Raw genomic sequence first — 24,012 nt, forward strand, 5'->3', positions numbered from 1 at the left:
ATGCTTATGAATGAATCCATGTTTGGACAAAAAAAATGCTGAAAGCAGCGGAGAGTCGACTCTGCCCACCCCCCTCATATTTTCTATAGGAACAGCCGAAAGGTCGCTCGGCCATCCTTTTAACTCGTGATTCTTTTCATCTCTTATTTATAATGCCACCAGCTTTCAAAGAACGGCTCAGATCTTAATCGAAATGAATGGACGGCAATGATGAAGTAATGCTTCGTTGGCGTCAAACTTCACATAATCTGCACTTCCCATCTTAATCGCCGCGCTTTTTGTTGTCTCAAATTCTCTTGTCCGCAGTTAATACGAGGAAGAACGGATAAAGTCCCAGAGCTTGCTTTCGGCTTCACTCTGTATAACTGAAAAATGCTTGCGAACCCTCGCTTTCATGGCGGATCTTCTTCCGCTCCCTTACCTCTTCGTCAGCTCCGCTCTGGAAGCCTCTTCTTCTCCTTCAGCGTCGTGTCTCGGTTTTCTCGGCGGCCTTCTTTTCCTTCGTTTTCTGCCTTTCCTTGCATGTGGAGGAGGAAGTTTGGCGTAAGAGGTTCGGTGGAGTCTAAAGAAGCGGAAACGAGGAGCACTTTGGACGGATTACAGGAACCGTATTCCGTTAAGATTCCTGTTGGTGACAGACATGTGCGTTTTGCCTTTTCTGTCTGAATTCCGATAGTTCTTTCGGTTCGTAAGCGGTTAGAGTTGTCATTCGAGATGTATGATTGCAATCTTCTCAGTGAACTTTTTTCGAACTTGAATTTTAGCAAGTGCTCGACGTTGTAGGCAAATGGAATACTGAGACTAAGCTTGTCGTTATCCAACTATGGATGAGTGTAAAACTGAATATGGCTACTTTGTCGCATGATTTCGGTTTTTTTATGATGAATTGGTGATGATTCTTTGCTCAATGACTACTTTGCCTTACTCCTCGTTAATGATTTACATCCCGTAATTCACGATTGCAGATTTTGGTTGAGACGGGTCATATCGGAAGACAAGCTAGTGGTGCTGTTACTGTAACAGAAGGAGAAACTGTAAGTCTTGAAACATCTTATAACTTCATAGAAACCTCCCTTCACTGGATATGGCTGAACTATAAGACCATAGTGCGTATTGAATCTCACGTCAATCGTAAATTTCAGTGGCGTGTATATGTATTTAGTGAAGCTCGTGGAGGTCAGACTTTGACATTATTTAAAAATTATGCCAGTGGAATGCCTGATTGTTCAATGAATTGGCGATGAAAGGCTTCTTTTTTTTTTTTTTTTTTTTTTAACCTTCAAATATATGAGATGAAGGTGAGGAAGGAAGGCAGGGACGCAAATTGTTGTTCGTTGAGAAACTCTATTGCAAGGATTATTTTAAAAATAAATGTCTCGCTGAAAATTTTATTTACTGCTATTAATCCTAGTATCTCGCTACAAGTGAAGAAATGAAGCTGAAATTTCATTTATGAGGCCAAGCATCTATTCTTCAACTCGTAAATCTCTTCTTCTGTTGTTTTGGTAGATTCTCTACACATCTGTTTGTTTGGCTGATCTTCCAAGTGAGCCTTCTGATTTTTTCCCTCTCTCAGTAAATTATCAAGAGCGTTTTTCAGCTGCTGGACGGACAAGGTATGTTTTGTTGTTAGTTTAATTAATCTTGCCAATCATGAAAGTTCTTTTTCTTCAATCTGATTTTAAAATTTCATCATCTCAGTGGTGGATTCTTCAAGCGTGAAGGGAGAGCTAAAGACAATGAGGTACGAGCATCTACAGTTTGTTAACCTAACTGCTTTGTTCTTCAAGATTCATGCAGTTTGTTATTCTAAATGGTTTTATGTTGCTTTTCTAAGTTTTTTATTCTGGGTGTGCTTGTATGTTCCCCTGATAAGTAGTTGTCTTATTATTATTCTTTTTGAAAAAGATGTATTTATATTAACAAGAAAAAATTTACAAAGGAAGAGGGAGCAGATTCCTTACAACAAGAGAATAAGCAGTTGTCTTAAAAAAATGTCAATGTGCATGGACCACCTTCAAGACACTTTCTTTTCAGGAAACTTTTTGTGGAACTCAGGCGTGTTACTCCACCAAAAGAACTTTTTTCCAACCTAAATTTTCCGGTTCTAGTTCCTTTCTGATTAGTGTTATAGAGTTAGTCTGCTTCTGCATTATGGTCCTCTGAACACGTAGCCATTAAATATCAAAACATGCAAATAAATTGCACATGATATCAGCCAAATAAATGGATATATAGCCGTCTTCCATCAACTATTGGATTAGTTGAATCCTGTTGGCATGGCATGCTTCTCGTCAATAGGACAAGTCTCCTGGATACATCATCTGAGCTTAACCAACAACTTTTTTAAGGGTCTGTAACTCCGAAGTTGATTTTTCCAAACCAGCTGTTTATGGAATTTGGCTTCTTTTAACATATCTGATACCTTTTGTATCTCTAGAGAAAGTATTGATTAGGCATGTCTCTTTAACTATTTTCATGATCTTCTAATAATTTCTCTGAATTTTTTGAAAATTCCTTCCAAATAATTTCTCTTATTCTGCATCTTATTACGTTTATTCTAAATTTTAGGATGCACACTTTAAATTGGACACCTTCTATTGTATATGTTATCAGTCTCTATGTGATGCAATTGTTACAATCCTATTAACTCTTGGCATTTTCAAATTTCCAATGAATGTTGGGGCATGTCTTCATCTCAAATATTGAATCATTACTAATTTTGGAGCTTATTTTTTTGTGAAAATATGGGAGAAATTTATTATTCTTGCAGATTGTTAAAGCACATAGTTGTCAGCATTTTCAAGACAATAATTACTACATGCTATTTCAGTAAGTTTAAGACATGCTCTGCATTTATTGCATGTAGGTTCTTATTTGCAGATTGATTGATCGGCCTTTGCGTCCTACAATGCTGAAGGGCTTCTACCATGAAACACAAATTCTGTCTTGGGTATAGAGCACTTTATTTAAACTTTCAGCACTAGATTGTTGCACTAATTTTTTGTTAGCATTTCATACATCTTTGGCTACAATTTGGTTATAGTAGTCCAATATTTCAGTAGCACAATTCTACTAGGCCCTTATGCTTGCCTTGAAGGGATAACAGTGCCTTGAGAGAAACCTTTTGATGTTCTCAGGTTTAAGCTACATTAACTTTTTGATGTGGGTGAGTGTAGCCTATTGTTGGGTGATTCAGTCAACATTTTTGGCAGCATGGGGTGGGTGTCAGTAGCTAGTCTTTCTCGTGTATTCATATTTGTTTCTGCAACTTTTTTTTTTTTTTTTAATTAGCTTGTGTAAGTTCAGCATCACTGAAAGAGAAAACAAGTCTGTATTTCTAGATTTTTTTCAGAATGGTTCTGTATTTGTAGATAAAATCTCATGTTTGCACAATTGTATTTCGTTTGATTTCGGCCTTCTTCAGTACACTATAGTAATGTTCAGGGAAGCATATCATTTTTGACAAAATCTATCTGTAAAACATTTTAGAGATTCGATTTTGGGCAAGATTCTGTTCAACTGTGACATCGTCTTATGAGACAATATTATTAAGTTGTTAGGATCAAAGAGTTACTTGAGTTGTAGTGTGTTTGTGTCAACAGCATACTTGAGAATTAGTAATTTTTGAACCTTGGGACAACCTTCATCTTTAGGTGGGTACGATGATAGAGTTTGTTATTTCTGTTGTTGTAGCTAAATGACTTTATGTATGGGCAGGAGAGGACAAAAGAAGAGGGAGACTATTGTAAAATGGGCTGCAATGGGTACAACTTAAGGCCCAGTTGTACATGAATCCTAAAGTTTTTTTTTTTTTTTTGAAATAGAATCCTAAAGGTATTAATAAGCAAATGGCATGCCAAGCGAGGGTGGCCTGTGATTAAACCTATCCTAAAACTTTCTTTCTCTATTAGAGAGCATTTGATGACGTTGCCATCTTTGAAGCAGTTAGTGATCTGCCATAGCACTTCCAACAACCACCAGCTACACTGGTGCTACCAATAAAAACCCTAATCTACAAACTCTACATTATCCAATCCATATTCCAACCAAAACTACGAAAAAAATACATAGAGTGACCTGTCAAAGTTCTCTCCAGTCTTTTTTTTATCTTTTTTTTATGGAAGGCGAAAATTCAGTTAAGAAAAAAAGAAAAAAAAAAAACAGATACAGCAAAAAACAGAAAAGAATTGACTCAGCAGGTACAAAGCACCAAGAAAAGCAAATTAACAGTAATGGAATAGAATGTCCAACAACATCCAATATTTCATTAATATTGCTGCATCTTCAAAAGGGGTGAGATTAGGTTGATATCTCTACTAAGCCCTTCTTTGTACAAAGGTTTTTGACAATAGTTGTTGTTAAAATTGGGTCTAGGTGCATCCTGAAATAATTAGCCTAGGGTAGTAGGCCTCTTCCCTACTAATAAATATATGATGTCTTCTAGCCCAATTAAATGTGGAACTATTTTCCTACTCTTAGTCACAAACAACTAGCCTAAGTAGTTGAATGAAGGTGCAACTATCAATTAGTGGACTCTTTTTACCTTCCAACACTCCATACATCTTGGCCTAAATCATCAACCTGGCTCAAGATAGAAGGAGCATATACACTCAAGCCATAGAGAACAAATACAAAGACACACAGAGCATAGACATGTGCTTGAGTTGGCTTTGATATCATGCTAAATTTGGTACAATTCCATTCTAAAATGACTAGTCGAAGTTAGGAGACCTCTTCCCAACTAATAATCATAGGAACTCTTTTAGTCCAAATCAATGTGAGACTATTCTCCCACGCATACCAACCCTCAATCACTAACAATTAGCTTAATATGTGGAACACATGCACTAACTATAAACTTGTGGAACAAGTCCGACTCTTGCTTCTTGTGGAGAGATTGTTGACTTATGCTTGAACTAGGACTATCTACATTATGGACACCTCTCAAAGTGTTAATTGCCTTGCTTATTCCTTGTTGTGGTATACTCCCTTCCCATAGAATAATATTATGTATTCTTAGTTTGAGCTTTTGGTATGACCATGCCTTTTTTCTCCCTTTCATTGTACAACCGTTTCCCTGCTGTGTACTTTTTTTTCCTCTGATAATACCTTTTATTAGTTAAAAAAAAGTATTTCTTTAAATTTGTTAAAATGTATGGCTAGATTTTATTTTTTTCTTAACAAGAGTTGTTGAAGCTTAGGATTTTATGATATATAATCATAGTAGAAGAGGATTAAGGGATGAGAAGAAGAAGGGTTGTGGAGAGAAGGTTTTAGGGGAGAAGAGGAAGAGTGACAAATTTGGAGAAAAGAGGAGGAAGAATAGGGTAATGGACGTAGTCCATGTCAGAGTGGTTCCGTCCACTCTTGTTAGAGTTTGTGTTCTGAGTTAGATACTTGGCTTTCCGCACCTTAAACGGTTAGTCTTTTCGGGTTGTATTGGCTAGGTATCTGACTCAGAACTTCGTAGTTAAGCGAGCTTGGGCGAGAGTAATTCTAGGATGGGTGACCTCCTGGGAAGTACTCTTGCCTAGGACTTTGACATGGTATCAGAGCTAGGCACGCCACGGCCCGCGTTCGTATCCCGTGAGAAGCGGCTCCAGAATGGGCGGGGTGGGTGTCAGAGTGGTTCCGTCCACTCTTGTTAGAGTTTGTGTTCTGAGTTAGATACTTGGCTTTCCGCACCTTAAACAGCTAGTCTTTTCGGGTTGTATTGGCTAGGTATCTAACTCAGAACTTCGTAGTTAAGCAAGCCTGGGCGAGAGTAATTCTAGGATGGGTGACCTCCTGGGAAGTACTCTTGCCTAGGACTTTGACAGTCCAAACCCTTTAAGCTCTATTTATAAATGATAAAAGTACCAATATTACTATTATACCCTTCACCCTAGTAAGAGTGAAGAAGAGACAAAAAAACATAAACTAATTACATCAATAACACTCCAACATATTCATATCTTCGAACAAGAGTAATTATTTTATTTTTCGGAAAAAAAAATATTTGAGGCACAATAATGTATGGAGCTGTCTGAGTAAAGGACCTCAGTTTACTTTTGATGCAGAAATGTATCCAGGAGTGCACATCTTCTTTTTTCGTTTTGTACAACATAGATTGGACTGAAGCTTCAGAAATTTGGCTGATAATATCATGTGCATAAATAAGCTACTTGGATGCTTGTTGTATACATCTCTGCCCACTAGTGTGTAAAACTAGTTCAGTTCTGAATATTATTACATTCTGTTTTCCTCAGAATAGTGGAATGTTCTTGAAAAATGCTTCTCCATTCTTGTGTTCTCATTACTTTGTGCTGCTTAGGTTTTGAGTTATGATGGTTTGCATCCCCCTGATTCTTTGGCAGTCACAGCAGCTGGCATAGCAGTGTAAGTTTACTAAAATTGAGGGGTCTTGTAGTTTGTATGGTTTTTACCTTGTCCAGCTCCATGTATGAAGAATCTCACCTAAATCTTGGAATTTGAGACCACATAAATTATGCAGAGCTCTTTCAGAAGTGCCAAACTCCAAAGCAATCGCGGGTGTTCGAATTGGACTGGTTAATAATAAGTTTATTGTCAATCCAACTACCAAGGAGATGCAAGAGTCAGAGTTGGACTTGCTGCTTGCTGGGACAGATTCTGCCATTCTGATGATAGAGGTTCCTTCCTGATTTATTATTTACTCTTAATTTAATGCATTTTTTTTTTTGTAGTGGATGCGTCTTTCTTTGGTTGCTTATCCATTTTGTGGAGCATTTAGTAAATCTTGATCAGTACCAAGGAAGATTTAAAAGCTTGTACTTCAAGCCCAAGAGTCTTGGTACCTGCTGATAGAAATTGAATGGTTTATTTTATATTAGGAATCATTTCATATTGAAATGTATGCAGCTGGAGATCTGATATAATCCACAATATTATCATAGAAGGGGAGATAAAGGGATCACTAGGGTATTTTTTGTATTTAATAGGGGTAGCATAGGAATAATATTGCAAATTAGGTGCTAATTTGGAGGAAGCATGGGGCGCCTCTTTAGGGGTAGTTTGATCCTTTTTTTTATTTGAAATATCAAAGTCAAAAAGTGAATCCTAATTAGGAGTCTTAGTTTTCTTTTTGATATAATTTCTTAAATCAGAATGTCTTAGAGTTTTAGAGTCCTAGTCTAGTTGTTGTTTAAGTCATAGTTGAATTAGGAGTTTCTATTCTGCATGTAATAAAATTCTATAAATAGAAAGGCTAGGGTAGGCAAAATTATACCTAAAGCCTGATTTAAATTTATGTTTTTCTTTCTCCCTCTCCTCCAAAATCCGTGCTCCACTCTTCCTCTCTCTTCTCACTCATCCCCTAATCCTAATTATTTTTCTTCTCTCTTCACTTCTTCTCTTCTCCTCTTCCTTAACCCAAAGGTTCTTCTCTTCTTTTCCTTCTTCCCTCTTCTTTAATTTTCTAAATTCTCAACCCTCTCCCTTTCCCTCTTCTTACTGCCTCTTCTTCCCTACAATTATCCTTACCCCTTTTTTTCCAGCCGCCTAACCTCCAAATTCACTTCTTCCCTACACTTAATTGTAAAAGATAGGTCCTTCCTAAGCAGGTACCTACCAAGATCCCTGAAAAAGATCCCTGCTCTGTGACTAAAACTAGCTACTCAGTGGACACCTTGATAGACCCATCAAGGATATAACTAGACATTGTGACTGATGCTGGGGAAGAATTGGCTGGAAAAAAAGCATATGTTACCCTTCGCTTATGCTCAATTAGTCCCTTTAGTTTTCTACAAGAATTCACTTAGTCCCTTTAGTTTTCTACAAGAATTCACTTAGCCCCTTTAGTTTTCTACAAGAATTCACTTAGCCACTTTAGTTTTCTACAAGAATTGTGTTATCTTTACTTACCTTGATCCTCTCTATGTTATTTCTTATACTGGTTGAAGCATGAGTAAGGTGGTGATTGTCAAAACTCCTAAAATGTGCAGCTAATTTCTCTTGGCTGAAAGTGGAAAATAACAGTGTTATTGGAATATTTTTTTCCTTTTTTTGTTTTACTTAAAAATTGTCTTTTAGGTGGTTTACAATCGAATCAAAATTGACTTTACTAGGAGTCCTCAGGTTTAAATTACCTGCATAGGATTGACTGTGCTTTATACTCCGACTTCCTCTTTGTTTGCCTCTGCCATTTCTAAACTGCTTTTCATGTGAACTTCTGAGTTCCCTTTCTCAATGATCTCCCTTACCATCTACTTGCTGCCATATGTGTTGTCTGGATTTTGTGGTCCGGCCTGCCTCTGAATCATATCCTTTATTTGTGGTTGTAGAAGTTTTTCTTCTCTTTCCTCTCTCTTATGACATTCTTTTTTAGTTCTTTTTTGTTCCTGTTTTTAGTAATGCAATAAACTTCTCATTACCCAGAGATAAAAAATATTTGCAGAAAGGGGGCGAACAAAATATATTGTCGGACACCGAAAAGGTGCATTCCTAGTGGATGTGTGATATCTCTCTCTTCCTCTCTCTTCCTCTCTCTTCCTCTCTCTCCTTCTCTCTCTTTCTTTCTTCCTCTTTCTGTACTGAACTTGAGGTTCATAGTGTGTAAATCTCTGTTTCCCTGCAGCACATGAGCTGTTTTTCTTGGGCCATTTTCCCTGACAATAGTTTGTTTTAGATTCAAATTGTTGTTTGGCGTAGTGACTGGTTTTTACTTGAGGTAGGGTTTGATACTACAACCATGGATGGAGTCACATCTGACATAGTGATGGAGGCATTTGAGTCTTTTTCCTGTGAAGGTGGCATCAGTTCTGGTATCCTAGGTTCTTTGTTACTCTAATAAAAAACATTTTAGTAGGAATGAATATATGATCTAGTGATGTCATGAATAAGTCCATTGTAGAATCATTGTCCCAGGGTTATTTTGCTGATGTTGGTCACCTCTTGGTGTTGAAGGGCTACTGCAATTTTCTGACAGAGGAGAAGTTACTGGAAGCCGTGGAAATTGGTCAGGTATTCTTTTATTGAGAGTTTGCTGCTCCATTTGCTGGTATTGTGCTTCTGATTGAAGTTCACTTAATATTTCTTTTATCATTGTTAGAATTGGACCAGTTCCTTCTCAAAATGAGTAGTTGAAGTTAGGAGACATCTTCCTAGCTGATAAATGTAGGGTCTTTTCAAGCCCAAACAAATTTGAGTCTTCTACACAGTAGTTCTTACTCTTGGACTACTAACCTGAGTCATGGCGTACATGTCCAACTATGGATTAGTGGACTTTTTTACCCACCAACTCTTCACATTGTATCCAGGCCTAAGTTTGACAACTTGGTTGAAGACATGGAAAACATAAGCACAAGGGCCATAAAGAGAAAACACAGGCTTGGGTTGGCTCTGATCTTGTGTTAAAAGTTAGGCTGGTCCATCATAAAATGACTAACCAAAGTTAAGACGTTTCTTCTCAATAAATAAAACGGACTAGACATGGAACACTTGTACAACTATAGATTGGCAGACTTCTTGACCTACCAACAATCATATGAACAAGCAGTTAAGAAATCAATTGTTCAAACAAGAGTACTGGTTAGGTATTTGCATAAGTTTTGGGCACCATTGGCTGAAATTGTTTCTGGGTGTTTTTTACTTTGGCACATTTTCTTTCATAATATTGCTAAGCTGTTAAGAACTCAACAACTCAACAGGGATATTAGCCTAAATTAGTTGTTGCATGGCAATTGTATGCACCACGTAGTTGTTGAGCTTCTTCGAACCATATTATATATCCTTTTGGATTGTTGAATAAGTTTAATTGATGCAAAAGAAACTGCAAGAGGAGGCTATACTGTGATAGGTCCCTTTTTTTATTTACAACTGGTGAAAGGAAACTCACCTATATGGGGCAGATAATTGAGAGGGTATCTTTTTTTTTGTGTTTTTGTTTTTGTAAATCATGGATAGTTTCTGTTGATGTTAGTAAATAAGGACCACTCACCACACAACAAAAGATGAATTTTATTTCGAACTGATGGAAAGTTGACATATCATTACAACAATGAAAGGACAGTGGAAAGCCCTAAAGCTTCATGCTCCAAGGGGTAAAGATACCCCTTCAACAATACCTGACTTTGAAACACCTCACTTAGATAAGTCATTTGAAATATGATTAGCCTCTGTAGGAGCGTGTCTCTACATCTATAAAGAATTAAAAATATGAAGAATATCATCAAGAAATTTCAGAAGCTGCCTATGTGGTTGAGCGTTCCCTATAACTACGTCTTTTTTTTTTTTTTTAATAGTGTTGAGTTATATTAAAAAGCTACAAAGAGCAAAATTATAAGGAGGGGGAACTGTTCCATACAATGAGAGATTGCAAGGATGTTCCAAGTTTAGCTAATCTATTAGCCGAGGAATATGATTCCAAGTACATGAAATAATAGATACAATGTTTGAAATAAAAGAAATGGTGGGCCAATGACCGCCACGTGGGGAGGCTGTGCTAGAGCATCAACTAATAACAACTCTGGAATCCTCTTCAATGAGCAACTTTCCATGAAAACGGTCCTTGAAATTTTTTAATCCATGGAGAAGGGCAGTCACTTCAGGCGTGTTGGAGTCAACAATACCAACCAGCCCCTCATAGGATATAACGGTCTCTCGTCTATGGTTTCTGAAAACTCCTCCCGCACCCGCCCGCCCTGGGCATCCCTAAACTACCTTATGACAGAATTAGTCTCCATGTACTACCATGGGGCTGTTAAAATGACAAGACTAGATCTTAATTCCTGTAAGAACCACCATTTTCACCGCCACAAATGACTCCTGGCAACTGATGAGGCCTGAAAAAACATACTTAACTACACTTGTATGATCATTAGGACACTACCTATCCTGTAAGACCAGGATTGCCAAGGGACTTTCAATCAGAATTTAGTTTCAGACAACCAATTGGAGGAGGTTCCCAAGTCACTATAGGGTGTGGCAAAAAAGAGAAAAACACAAGTACAGTGGACAGGAACATTGCCGCCAATAACAAGACCTTTGTTGGATCAGGTTGGTGTTTGCTGATCTAAGTGCAAGTATCCAAGAAGGGATTTTGTGTCCTGGACTTCCTTAAAAGAGCTCATTTGTGACAAGGACATAGCTTGTGCCTTCTGTTCACCGCCTCAAAATTGCCTTCGAGGTAAGTGGGACGGACAAGGTGGCTTGAGCTTTTCGAATATGGTTCTGAGTGCTGCTTTAGTGCAGCTGATGCCAAGGGAGCCTTCATCTTTCATGGCCTGCATTATGTTTGTATTCTAAGATCTAGTGATTCTAGACAATGTTCTATTTATATTTAATTTGTTCCAGGAAGAGTTGAAAATTGCAGTGCGATTTTCTTGTCCTCTCTTGCTAGAAAATTGGTCCTTAACTTTGTACCATCGTTGCAGCAGATTGATTCTGCAGCATATGTGCCTTTTTTGGCAGGAGTTGTTCGAAATAGTTCACTTGAAACTGTCACTCACCTGTCTATATGTAAAAAGTAATAATATGAAAGAGAAAAAGGAGTGAAAGGAGAAGAGAGAAGTGCACGAAAGAGATGGAGATGAGTGCCAAAAACAGAGCACTCATTGGGGGCTGGAAATCGACCTCTCTCTGTATTATATGATGACTAAGTAAAAAATAACATCAAATTACAATATGCCCCTCTGCACGTAAATCCTTACAACTCCCTAAATACAACTCAGAATAAAATAAAAATTGAAATGTAAAACTCTAACATGAAGATCAACTTACTAGTATCTTATGAGGGAAATACTATCATAGCAAATGACCAAACCTCTAGACTTGTATTTCAACACTGTACTTATTAACAAATTCAAATGATATACTGCACTTTTTGGCAGAGTAGTGTTATTTTATTAACTGGATATTGTATTTTGAAATGATGACTATATGAATAAGAAATATTTAATTTTAATTTAATTTATTTAAATTAAGTTATTATATCTTTCTCCTCTTGTTAAAAAATAGCTCAATTGTGTGGAATTAATTATTATTGTTCTTTTCTGTAAAGGTTATGTATAACACTCGTTCCCCTTCTCTTTATGTTGTGAACAGCCAGATTGTATTTAATTTAAATTCATTCTCTCCCCCATTCCAATTCCAGGCGGCTGTTCGAGCAATTTGCAGTGAAGTTGAGGCCTTGGTCAAGAAGTGTGGAAAGCCAAAAATGCTCGGTGCTATCAAATTACCTCCTCCTGAGCTCTATAAGCATGTTGAAGTATGGTTTGAGTCATGCCTTTTTGTGAAAAGACAATTTCTCAACTTTACATGATAAATTCACCTAAAATTTATCATCACTACTGTCACATTTTCAATCTAGATATTATACAAGAATTTCCTAATACCCACTACTACTACTACTATTATTGTTGTTATTACTATTATTAGTATTGTTTATGGTGTTGTTGTTTGTATGAGGTACATTTAAATAGGTTACTTGGTATGTGAAGGTTGTGGTTTCTGTTTTACTTGTATTTCATGTATAAGTTGCAGTGAACATATCTTCGATCGTCAGACAGATGATAGTAATAGATTCTTAAATCTGTTCACACAGGAAATTGCTGGTAATGAATTGGTGAAGGTATTACAGATAAGGAAGAAAATACCTAGAAGAAAGGCTCTCTCTGCACTGGAAGAGAAAGTTTTGACTATTCTTTCTGAAATTGGATACATCACAACAGATGAACCTTTTGTAAACCCAACGGACTTGGCACAAGATATATGTGAGGAGGAAGATGATGATGAGGTAGTGGTTGTGGATGGTGAAGTAGATGAAGGTGATGTACACATAAAGCCAGTATCATGCAAGTCTACCCCACTGGTATGCTGGTTCAGCTGGAGTACAGGTTCTCCTTAATGTTTGTGATAACTATTGCTTCCACACTTATTATAGTGTTCATTGAAATTAACATTTGATGCTTTGCATTTTCAGAATTTTTTTTCAATTAATAGAACAGAATAGAGGGGGATTCATGTAGCTGATGCCTAAACCTAACTAAAATACTTCAACGACTTTCTTATCAACTGCTATGATGATACAATAACTACAATATAGAGACTTTTCAAGCTACAATTTAGTTAGCTTAGCTTACTCTTTCCCTCATCACATGTTTAGTCTCCATACTCTAGTTTGATGAATCAATTTGTTTGCACCTTTTAACATAATTTTTTTTTTTTGTTGTTTGTATTAATATACCCAGAAAGTGAGAAATGAATTTTATTATCTTTAGCTATTTATTGAAAAGAAAAAAGGCCATTATGATTTATTTTCTGTTTATATGTTGATATTTTAATTGTATTTCTTTTGTCCTTGGGGCATTCTTCTCTTAATAAAATTGCTCATCTTCATTGTCTTCACAAAAAAAGAAAAAAATTATGTTTGTGAAGTTAAATTGAATATTAATTATATCTTAATGCAGTTATTTTCCGAGGTAGATGTGAAGCTGGTTTTCAAGGAAGTCACATCCAAATTTTTGAGGAAAAGGATTGTTGAGGTATAAATTTCATCTTTGTTGTTGGTAGGCTTGAAAAATAAATTGACCAATTGTTTCTTCTATTTCAGGCATACTTCTTTTCTTTGACTTGAAGGCCACAAATTTCAATGTAAATGTTTAACACAAATTAATCTTAAAAGAACAAAAGATTAAAACTAAGGCCACAATTCTTCAATTCCTGGATCCAAGTAACTAAGGCCACAATTCTCTCTCTCTCTCTCTCTCTCTCTCTCTCTCTCTCTCTCTCTCTTTCTCTCTCAAATATATGTATGTATATATGTATGTGTTTTCTATATGTAGGGCACAAAATACATCAAGAAAATAGTTACCCCCTAACCTGCTTTATTTAATCACTTAAGTAAATTGCAGTATAGTGACAAAAATGCTCCTGACTTAAGGTCATCTGTATTGACTTAGCCTTTAACTTTCGAGCTTAAGATGAGTAACACTTGAGAATTTGCTTCTTTTTTTTCATGATTTACAGCTAGCATATATGGGGGTACAGAGATATTTTATTTGCTCCATTATGTTCACTGGCCTCCTGATACAGGAGTGCTCGACAATCAATCAATGGCATGCATCAATTCCTCTACTCTTTGATAGTAGAGAGTGTCTAATGAATAATTGAATCCAGCTCTCCTGGGGAGTCCCTGCCACATAATCTACTTCTAGAGGGTAGTAGGGCTCAATGGTGCATCTGGAAGTCTTTGATTGAACTGCTAAAACCTCTTGTGCCTGCTTTGCAGAAGGCAAATCAGAAACTGAGCTCCATTGGTCCTGGAAGCAGGAATTCCAGCATTGAAGAGCAAGATGATAACTGCCCCTGATGAAGGCAGTGAAATGAACCATAGTTTCTCTTTTACTTAGTTTCCTTTGCAATGCTATTCAAAAGAAAGGTTCCCTTTGCAGTCACTGAATATTTTTGTGGATGAGGCCCAAAAGAGAATGAGATAGGTACCTTAGTAATTATTCTCTGCTTTTAACGTCTTGCTGATCCTCTTAAAAGAAACCACTGAGTGACTGTAATTATTAGAGTCATCCCTGATGAAGGCAGTGAAATGTTGAATGGGGCTCTAAAAGAGTCCGAGAGGGTGCAATCCAACATGTTTTTAAATCAAAATGATTGGAACTGTCCTCTGTAACTTATTGTCAAAATTTTGCTTTTACTGGCACATTATAAGCCCATTACTGTAGGGAGGCCAAGCAGAGAGAGGACCATGTTGAAACGATAACTTAAGTTGAGCCTCTGAATGCTCTTCGGCAACAGAAGGAAGAAAAGATATCGCTTTCTCCAAAAAAAAAAAAAAAAAAAAAAAGGATATCCCTTGGGAACTGCTAATAGCATCACTAATAACCTGGCTAAAAATGGGATCTCCCACCCCTGCCTAGTATTTGGGGATTCCATCCCCCTTTAGGGATGATTTCATTTCCTGCTGTTTGTGATCTTAAATTTATAATAAATTAATAAAACTTTGCAAGTTCAAAAACAGAAAACAGGAAGAAATACCTATGTTTGTGAAATCTTTTGTCTAGTTGAATCAAGTTCTTTAGTATTTTCAAAATTTTCCCCTTTGGTCTGCTCTTTTTCAATGTATTTAATAATTTATTTAAGTAAAAAATCCTGATGGTTAGAAATTCTTTATTTGATGATAAGAATTAGAAGATGTCTCAATTCCCATGCCTATCACAGGGTGGAAAAAGAAGTGACGGAAGGAGCTCATCCAATGTACGTTTTATCAATGCAAGATGTGGACTACTTCCAAGAGCTCATGGAAGTGCCCTTTTTACACGTGGGGAAACTCGGGTATGGTGAGTTTGTAGTTACTATCGTTGTCATCAGCATTCCAGTTACTGTTTCTAGTGTTATAGTTATTGAATAGCATGCATGTTAGCAACTGATGCATCATTTGGTGATGAACAAAGTCTTTGGTTTTAGTCTCTTGCAGTGGTTACTCTTGGAGATAAAACAATGGCACAAAGAATAGATAACCTTGTGGATGAAGATGAATTGAAGAGCTTTTATCTTCAGGTCTATTTCTAAACCGTGACTAAAAGCATGTTTTTCTACACAATCAGATGTGCTGACAGTATGATGTTTTATAAACAATTGACTCTTTGGAAATGGGATTGAATGTTTTGGAGACTCAATAGTACTTGGTTATGAACAGGGTTTAAGGGGATCCTCGAAAAGAAACTAAAGAAAGGTTCTAAGGTGTGTAAATGCAAGTTTTGTGTGTATGTTAAGATTTTTATTTTATAATATTAGGTAATAAAACTGTATAAAAAATAGTCTAGTAAAAGTTGAAGTTTCTTTAACATTTGAAGTAAAGCACTTAAGTTTCTCTTCTCCTGTCTTATATTAGCTATGCTTTCTTATGCTTCTTTCTTTACTTCTTATCCACACTTCCTACTGAGGCAACATCAGTAATTTTTCTTCTCTATGCCTTTGTTTTCATCGGTCTTCCAAGTGTTGTTAGCTGATTAGAACAGATATTGAACTTACCATCTCAAATTGCTCTTTATTGTAGATCATCATAATTGTAGCTTTAGCCTAACTCTATTTGGATAAGCCACATGTAGGCTCCTCCTTTGACTCTGTTCTGCTGTATCCCACTAACACTGTTGTCAAGTTAGCTGCCTTTAAAGTATTTCCTTTCTACTTTCATCCACGTATTTTTCAGCCTTCTTATATTTTCCCTCAACCGGTAACAGCAGGACAGCCTTCTCTGGTGCCCTGTTAGCATTCTGAACATGCCTGAACCATGTCAACTTTTAAGTGTTGTTTCTCATCTATTTATCCTACTACTAAGTGTCCTCTAACAGTTCAATTTCTAATTTTGTCTTGTCTAGTTTTTCACAGTATTTTCATTCCTGTCCCCATCATGTCTGTAAATGTTGGTTCTTTCTTACCAAGTTGGAAGTCATGGTCACTAATCAATGTGCAATTTGATTACCTTTGGCTTAAAACCTTCTTGTGAAGCAACCGACATATGGAAGGAGCATCCAAGCACACCTGTACCCGTCAGTAAGAAAAAACGAAAAAAAAATAAAAATTGTCTAGGTATTACCTCAAGCTAAAGGAATCAGTGTGACTTGTCATCAATACAGCATAATAGGAGAGAGCAGTTAGTTCTGTAAAAAGTTAGTGTTCCTGCCACTGAGACAAGCAAACTTTCAAGGGCATCTGCAACCTGACTACCTTCTCTATAAATATGTTAAATCTTGTACCTTTGAAGGTGTTATTTTATTGGAACCAAAAGCTATACTACAAGTACTACCAGATGATAGTAATGCTCTTGTTTTCCTTTTTAACAAGATGAAGGTACTGAGAATAGAGCCCATTTCTGCAGTATATTTGCCCAGCTATTTTCTGGCCCCTTTGTTTCTGCAGGAGACACATCAATTGTGATCAGTTGGATGAAAGGAAACTCTCATCCCTCTTAAGGCAGGGGCATTTTTCTCTTTGATGGTTTCTTGGAATCACATTTTTAGAGAAGCCAATTCTATTGCTGATTCAATAGGCAAAGAGTTTCCTGTACATTTCATTATGGGCAAATCGCTGCTTCTATTATCTGAGGCTTGGCCTGTCTTCTCCATCTTTCTTAGTGGGTGTTTTGTTTATGTCTAATAAATTTAGTATTCACCATATAAAGAAAAAATGAAATGAACATTTCAACAAAAAAGAAATAATGAAATGAAAAGTGGAAGCAACTAACGTCTAACTACAAGCTATCAGAACCAAGATCAAAAGCATATCAAATTCCATCAACTAGGGTTTTGAACTCTGCACAAATATGAAACATATTGTTATAGGTATAAAGAATTCGAAAAAAATGGGCCAGGTGGAGATCACCCATCCCTCTCCTCAAGGACCATCCATCATCCCCCATACTACTCTTAAGTGGTAAGTTTGTAAAAACCATTACTATGGTGGAATCTAGTGCGGTTAAATTTGAATTGCAGATATATTTGATGTTTCATATGGGCTCCTTTTGTACTTGATGCTCATTTTAAAATAATGTATGGATTTGAGTAATTTCATTTTTTTTTCTTCAGTACTCCTTTCCACCTTCTTGTGTTGGAGAAGTTAGACGTGTAGGAGCACCTAGTAGAAGAGAAATTGGTCATGGAATGCTTGCTGAAAGAGCACTTGAACCTATTTTGCCTTCTCAAGAGGATTTTCCTTACACTATACGTGTTGAGAGTACAATTACAGAAAGCAATGGGTCCTCAAGGTAATTTCAGTCATGTGGTTTTTGGAGATATTAAACAAGGTACATTCTGTATGATTTTTATGCAAAAACAGTGAAAAATTAGTATATGAGATACTCATTCTAACAAAGACAAGAAATTAGATGTGGCTCAAAGTTGTGCCAATTTTCCAGATGGTATTCTTTGTTGTCTGCTTTCTCTAACACATCTGATGAACCATCTTTATTATTAGCCTTTTAGCTTCTGAAGTATTTGTTAAATTGGGTCCAAGGCCTATCCCAAAATGACTAGCCAACTTAGGAAACCTCTTTCCTAACTAATAAACTCAAGATTTTTGTACTCATTAATCTATGTGGAACTATTTTTTAATACTCCTCCTCACGGGTAGGCCCTCTTTTGTGACTCTACAAGTGGATAGTTTTAGGTGTAGGCCCTCTTTTTGTAGCTCTACAGGTTTATAGTTTCAATGTAGGCCCTCTTTTTGTGGTTCTACAAGTAGATAGTTTAGGTGTAGGCCCTCTTTTGTGGCTCTACAAGTAGATAGTTTAGGTATAGGCCCACATATGAGTCCTTGCTCTGATACCATGTTAAATTAGGTCCAAGACCTATCCCAAAATGACTAGCCAACTAAGGAAACTTCTTTCCTAACTAATAAACTCAAGATTTTTGTACTCATTAATCCATGTGGGACTATTCCTTAACAGTATTAATTACTTGATTTGCAGTATGGCATCTGTTTGTGGAGGTTGTTTGGCCCTGCTTGATGCTGGTGTTCCCATAAAAAGGTTCTATTGCTGGGATTGCAATGGGGATGGTCCTGGACACACAAGAATTTGGTGGAGATGGAACCCCACTTATTCTTTCTGACATTACTGGGTCAGAAGATGCTTCTGGAGATATGGATTTTAAGGTTTGACTGTCAGAAATTTCTTTTGGACTTTTTAGCTCTATGAAAAGTTTACTGTTAGTTGTCCCAAAACTGGTATTTTCAATTGCAGGTTGCTGGAGATGAAAGTGGTGTAACTGCTTTTCAGATGGATATAAAGGTCTGGAAACGTACTCTGCCTATCTTTTAGATACTAGAGTCTGGTTAAAGTCAGAGATAATTAAGTATAGGTGTCATTTTTGTTTTAGTTATTTTTCCTGTAAGTTTGGGTCTCTTGTTTGTTATGTAGTTTGATTTCTTTACGTTTGTTGCTGATATCTACCTACTTGCAATAGGTTGGAGGAATCACCTTACATGTTATGAAACAAGCACTTCTACAAGCTAGAGATGGCCGAAAGCACATACTTGGTATGTTTAGCATTTCCACAACATTATTCAGCATGATAAATTAATCTTGAACATCTTGATGATCATTGAAATGAATTAGTAATTAGGAACACAAGATGAAATATATTCACTGTTTAATTTTAAAACACGATAATCATAAAGTGATGAAGATTTTGGGAATAACCGGACCAGGGCTTGTTTTGCTCCAGAGTGGTTTTTCCTTTACATGTTTCATCTTGTAGACAGTGGATGTGTCTTGAGGTGTTTAACTTAACATTTTAACCTCAGCTGAGATGTCGAATTGTTCACCTCCTCCATCAAGGAAGCTCTCCAAATATGCTCCTTTGATTCATGTTATGAAGGTTTGGATTTGAAAAATCCTTTTTCTTCGCAATGTTATTTTTTAGATAGGAGGTTGTCATTTTTTTACGTTGAAAATCTTCTTCTTGTGTTACTGTGCTTTATGCCATTTGGCTAAGCAGGTTAGACCAGAGAAAATAAACCTGGTGATTGGCACTGGAGGAAAGAAAGTCAAAAGTATTATTGAGGAAACTGGAGTAGATGCAATAGATACTCAAGATGATGGCATTGTAAGGACTTGTTTTAGCAACTACTGCTGTTATACACTTTGGTCATGGTCATTATTACAACTTCTTGCGGATTTTATATTGGCAGATTAAAATTACTGCGAAGGACTTAACAAGCTTGGAGAAGTCTAAAGCTATAATTTCCAATCTGACTATGGTCCCAACTGTTGGCGATGTGTACAGGTTTGATATTAATGTTGTGATAACATTACCAGAGCTGCTTTGTAAATTATCTGATTCTGTGGTATTCTATGAATAGGAACTGTGAAATCAAATCAATTGCTCCCTATGGAGTTTTTGTTGAGATTGCTCGTGGACGTGAGGTAGCTTTTTCAATTCTCAATTTCTTAATGATAATAACAAACAAGAAGTTGCTTATTTGCGGAAAAATAGTAATACTGCCTCAATACTAATCCCACAGCTAGTTAAGGTAGGGAGAAAACCATATGTGGATTACACATTAAGTACGCTTGTTTGTACATCCCTGCTTTGGATGTACTCCAAGATATGCAAATGTTCTCTCTCTCTCTCTCTCAGAGAGCAAATTTCTTAAAATTCCTGACACAGTTTTTATCTTCTCAGGGTCTCTGCCATATTAGTGAGCTAAGTTCAAATTGGCTGGCTAAAGCAGAAGATGTAAGCATATGTTTTAACTTGCTCAGCTATCCTTGTCCTTCGCAATGAAGGGAGAAGAGAAAAAAGAATTGCAACAAGTTTTTTTTTTTTTTTTTTGAGATATAATATTAGCATTTTATTGGGTGAATGTCACAGCGGAGAACTGTAGATAAAAAGTATTTGGAAATAAAATAATATGAGAGAAAAACTAGCATCCTTCCAGATGTCAACACTTCATTCAAATAACTAGTTAGTATAGTGACATTTGCAATTTCAACAAGCAAGTTTTATCCTTGGAAGAAAAATTATAAATCAGGGGATTAACTACTAGGACTTAAATTCTGGCTTGACTTAGTCTGGCCTTGCTCAATCAGCTTTGTTTTGCGACAAACTTATATATTTACAAATGTGGATTAATGTACAAGTGTATACATGCATGTATGCACGATGTACAAATGTTTGTGTGTCAATACATATAAGCAGATACACAAGCACATATGCACATGTATGCATGTGTTTATAGCATTTGCTAACACATGTGACAAGCACATAGAAACATGCATACAAAAACACAGGAAGAATTAGTGAAGTGCACTCTGAGTTTAACTTATATTTCTAAGGTTGATTTTGCTTCGTTGTTGCACAAGTATTACTTGAGTGTCTAAGGTTGGTCAAAAGTCATCTGTAATATCTTCCTACTCTTAATCCATATGTAGGTGGTTAAAGTTGGAGACCACTTAGATCTCAAACTCATTGAGGTTAGTAAATTCTTCTTTAGTTTTGCTTGCACAAATTTTTTTAATTATTTTGAATGTTAAATTCCTTACGACCTCACACCAGAAGCCTCCCAAGAAGCCATCATGCCAAGTGTAATGCTTTGTGGATGAAAATGATCTGAATATTTCTTAGCAGCTTTCTATTTAAATCGACATTGAAAGGTTTACATATTAGAAATCAGACTGCCAACATTCTCTGCTTCTTTCTGGACTAATTTTTATTCATCTGCAACAGATAATGCTCAGTATGTTATGTTTTGGATCAACTGAAAATCTTTTTGTGCAAATTATAAGAATTACCTCTCATAGAGAAAAGCCTCCTTAAAATGTAGAATGACTTTATATTAACACTGTATTTAGTTATTTCCTTTGACTATTGTGATCTTCAAATGTGTCATACCTTTGTCTTCTTAAGAAAGAATTTGAGATTAAACAGACCAAAGCACTATAATAAAGATGATAACAGATTCTGACGTCATCTATCATTCATTAACTGTGGCTCTCACTATATGAGACCCACCAAATAACCTACATTAGAGTAACTGTGACTATTCTTATAATTGGATTCCTGATGGAGCCCATGTTAATGTGTGAGCTTCGTTAGTTATATGAAGTATAACCTTGTAAACCATAATATCATATTGTTATAAGTATTCTTTAATCTTTTTCAGTCTATCGGTGAGAGTTAACTTACAGAATCTAAAGGTGGGGTTATGTAGGTTTGCTTTTTTTTTTTTTATGGGGGGGATTGTGATATTTGAAGTTACTGTTGTCATTAATTTGAAACCCAGTTTATGTAAGTATCTATGTGATATTTTTAGGGCATGTAGCAATTTTCCGATCAGAAAAATGTAGAACTGTATCACATAAAGGGGTATAGGGTACAGGGTTTTATCATGTAAAAGAAATTATCTCTCTTAGAAACCCTTTGTCAGCTTAATAAAAATCTAAGGTTAAATTTGGTATTTGACATTTGTTCAATGGTGTTATTGTCCAGGCATTCCAACTTTACTTTCTTTAGATGCAAAAAACTAATCTAGTTTGCCATGTATTTGTAGACTTGTTAATTTGGATGGTTTGGTTATAGTATTGGCATTACTTCAAAACTATGACTTCTCAGACGTATTATGCAGATAAATGAAAAAGGCCAACTGCGCTTGAGCCACAGGGCACTACTTCCTGATGCAAGTCCCCAGGAGAAAACAGGTGGCAAGCAGCAAGTAAGCGAGCCTTCAAAGGAAAATATACCCCCCCAGAGCACCTCTAATAAGGTTACGACTGAAAATGTAATGAAAGTCACAGTAACTGCAAAGGAAACAAATCCTGCACCAGATAGTATCTCTAGCAAAACTCTTTCCAAGGAAAAAGTCACTAAGAGAATGGTTACCTCTGCAAGAAATGGGACTTATAGTAACAAAGAGAGGCAGAAGAAGAGTACTAGTAAAGAAGTTGGAGAAGTTACTTCTACACAAGCCGATAGTTTAGTAAATGGAGAGGCTAAGATTGGGTGACGGCAAGTTTCACCAAGCAGTATATGGTTAAAAAGTTAACGCATCTCCTGCGTCCGTGATGGAAGACCAGTTGAAGATACTTATGATGCATATTGATGAATCAGGTATGAGACACTGAACCATGAAATACTTTCGCTTGTGCAATTACCTGAAGGTGACTCGTTTCTCTTTAGATGTACCGTGGTACCAAATCTCATTGCCATTGAAATGTACTCGAATACTGCTGTTATCCTGGAGAACCACCTTTGTGAAGATGTCGGCTCAAATATTACTTTGCCATTTCTGTGTAGTTTTCTAAAGATAGAGCTAAATTTTACTGGTTCAGCAGTACCATGGAAACACACTGCAATGGATTTTCAGGGTCATTTACTTAGGTTGTGTTGTTTTTTTAGTATCTAATCTGGATTGCATGGTTTAACCTGCCATTCTCATAAGCAATGCAAATGCTCACTGACATCATCTTCCAAATAATCCAAATTCAAATTAGCATCTGCTTATAACTTCTCATCCCGCAAATTACTCCATTTGTTTTACTCGAGATATCGAAACATCTAACAGATAATCCCCGTACTGCAGGATATATACGTGGTCTTCGTTGATCTTTTACTGCATCTACTTCCCATTCATGGCGTCCAGATCCACTGATACATGAAAGGTATATTTGGCACCAAGAATTCCCTTTCCTCTAATTGTGACTTGCTGCAGGGATGACTGGATAACGATTGCGATGGATTTTGCCTCCTTTCCATTGGAGAAGCTAGGGATGTGTTAGTATCTTTAGTTATTACAAACATGTGATAATATTTATATTTAATTATTTATATTATGTTTTGTTTAATTACCCATTTACCTGGCAAGTAACAGGGTAAACAAAAAGAATCAGAATATCTCGAAAAAATAATCGGAGGAGAGAGAAATTTTGTTCTCAACGGTAAGGGAGAGGCACGTGTGGGTGGTGCACTGCACGGACTAAACACCCACTATAAGGAAACCAATTATTAATACTGCCATTAAAATCGTACCAAATGAATGGGAAAAGTATCTCCGGACCTTTTTACCTTTTTACCCCTCCCCCTTGCTTTAATATACCTTTTTAATACGCACCAGAACAAGCGCAACGTTCATATGCGCAGCTGGTGGCAGGGGCCGGTCAACCCCGTCCAATTAAAAAAGGGGCGACGGGGGTGGCGAAGATACAGGTAACCCCTTCTTGTTTTCTGGTAATTACTTTGGGAGCCATTCTACGTGAAAGTACGAATGTGCTCCTGTAATGACATGCAACGGTTGTCAATCAATTCGAGCATGCGAACCGCATTAAATGAAATGGCAATGGCATATTTGTTAATACCTGAACATTTTGAGGGGACAATGATTTTTCTGTCTGCATAATCTGAGCCCACCGGGTGCTGCCCTAACGCTCCGTCGCGTGAACCAAGGGATAGCCACGTGGAACGTCCTTTCACTGACGTGGAAGAGGCTCCTCACGACACTATATAAACTCCATGGGCTCTGATTTTTTTCTCCCAGAGGCTCCGC

The 24,012-nt window shown here is 36.7% G+C and overlaps 1 protein-coding gene across 1 annotated transcript; it reads left to right on the forward strand.

The window, feature by feature from the left end:
* The first annotated feature begins 333 nt into the window (after positions 1–333).
* Positions 334–23,311, forward strand: LOC137948037 (probable polyribonucleotide nucleotidyltransferase 1, chloroplastic). Its single transcript, XM_068793953.1, is given in 26 exon segments — positions 334–642; positions 966–1,034; positions 1,510–1,616; positions 1,702–1,744; positions 2,870–2,953; positions 6,317–6,381; positions 6,497–6,653; positions 8,926–8,982; positions 12,113–12,226; positions 12,563–12,829; positions 13,428–13,502; positions 15,193–15,306; positions 15,439–15,531; positions 17,559–17,737; positions 18,440–18,494; positions 18,496–18,624; positions 18,713–18,760; positions 18,936–19,008; positions 19,276–19,349; positions 19,470–19,577; positions 19,663–19,757; positions 19,834–19,897; positions 20,157–20,210; positions 20,906–20,947; positions 22,099–22,580; positions 23,053–23,311. Coding segments are annotated over 25 exon segments (2,814 nt in total). The 5' UTR covers positions 334–372; the 3' UTR covers positions 22,477–22,580; positions 23,053–23,311.
* Positions 23,312–24,012: the final 701 nt, after the last annotated feature.

This window comes from Aristolochia californica, unplaced genomic scaffold (genome assembly GCF_029961685.1).
Source record: "Aristolochia californica isolate CCGP_79_NKW_82.1479 unplaced genomic scaffold, dmAriCali1.0.hap1 SCAF_13, whole genome shotgun sequence".
Lineage (NCBI taxonomy): Eukaryota > Viridiplantae > Streptophyta > Magnoliopsida > Piperales > Aristolochiaceae > Aristolochia > Aristolochia californica.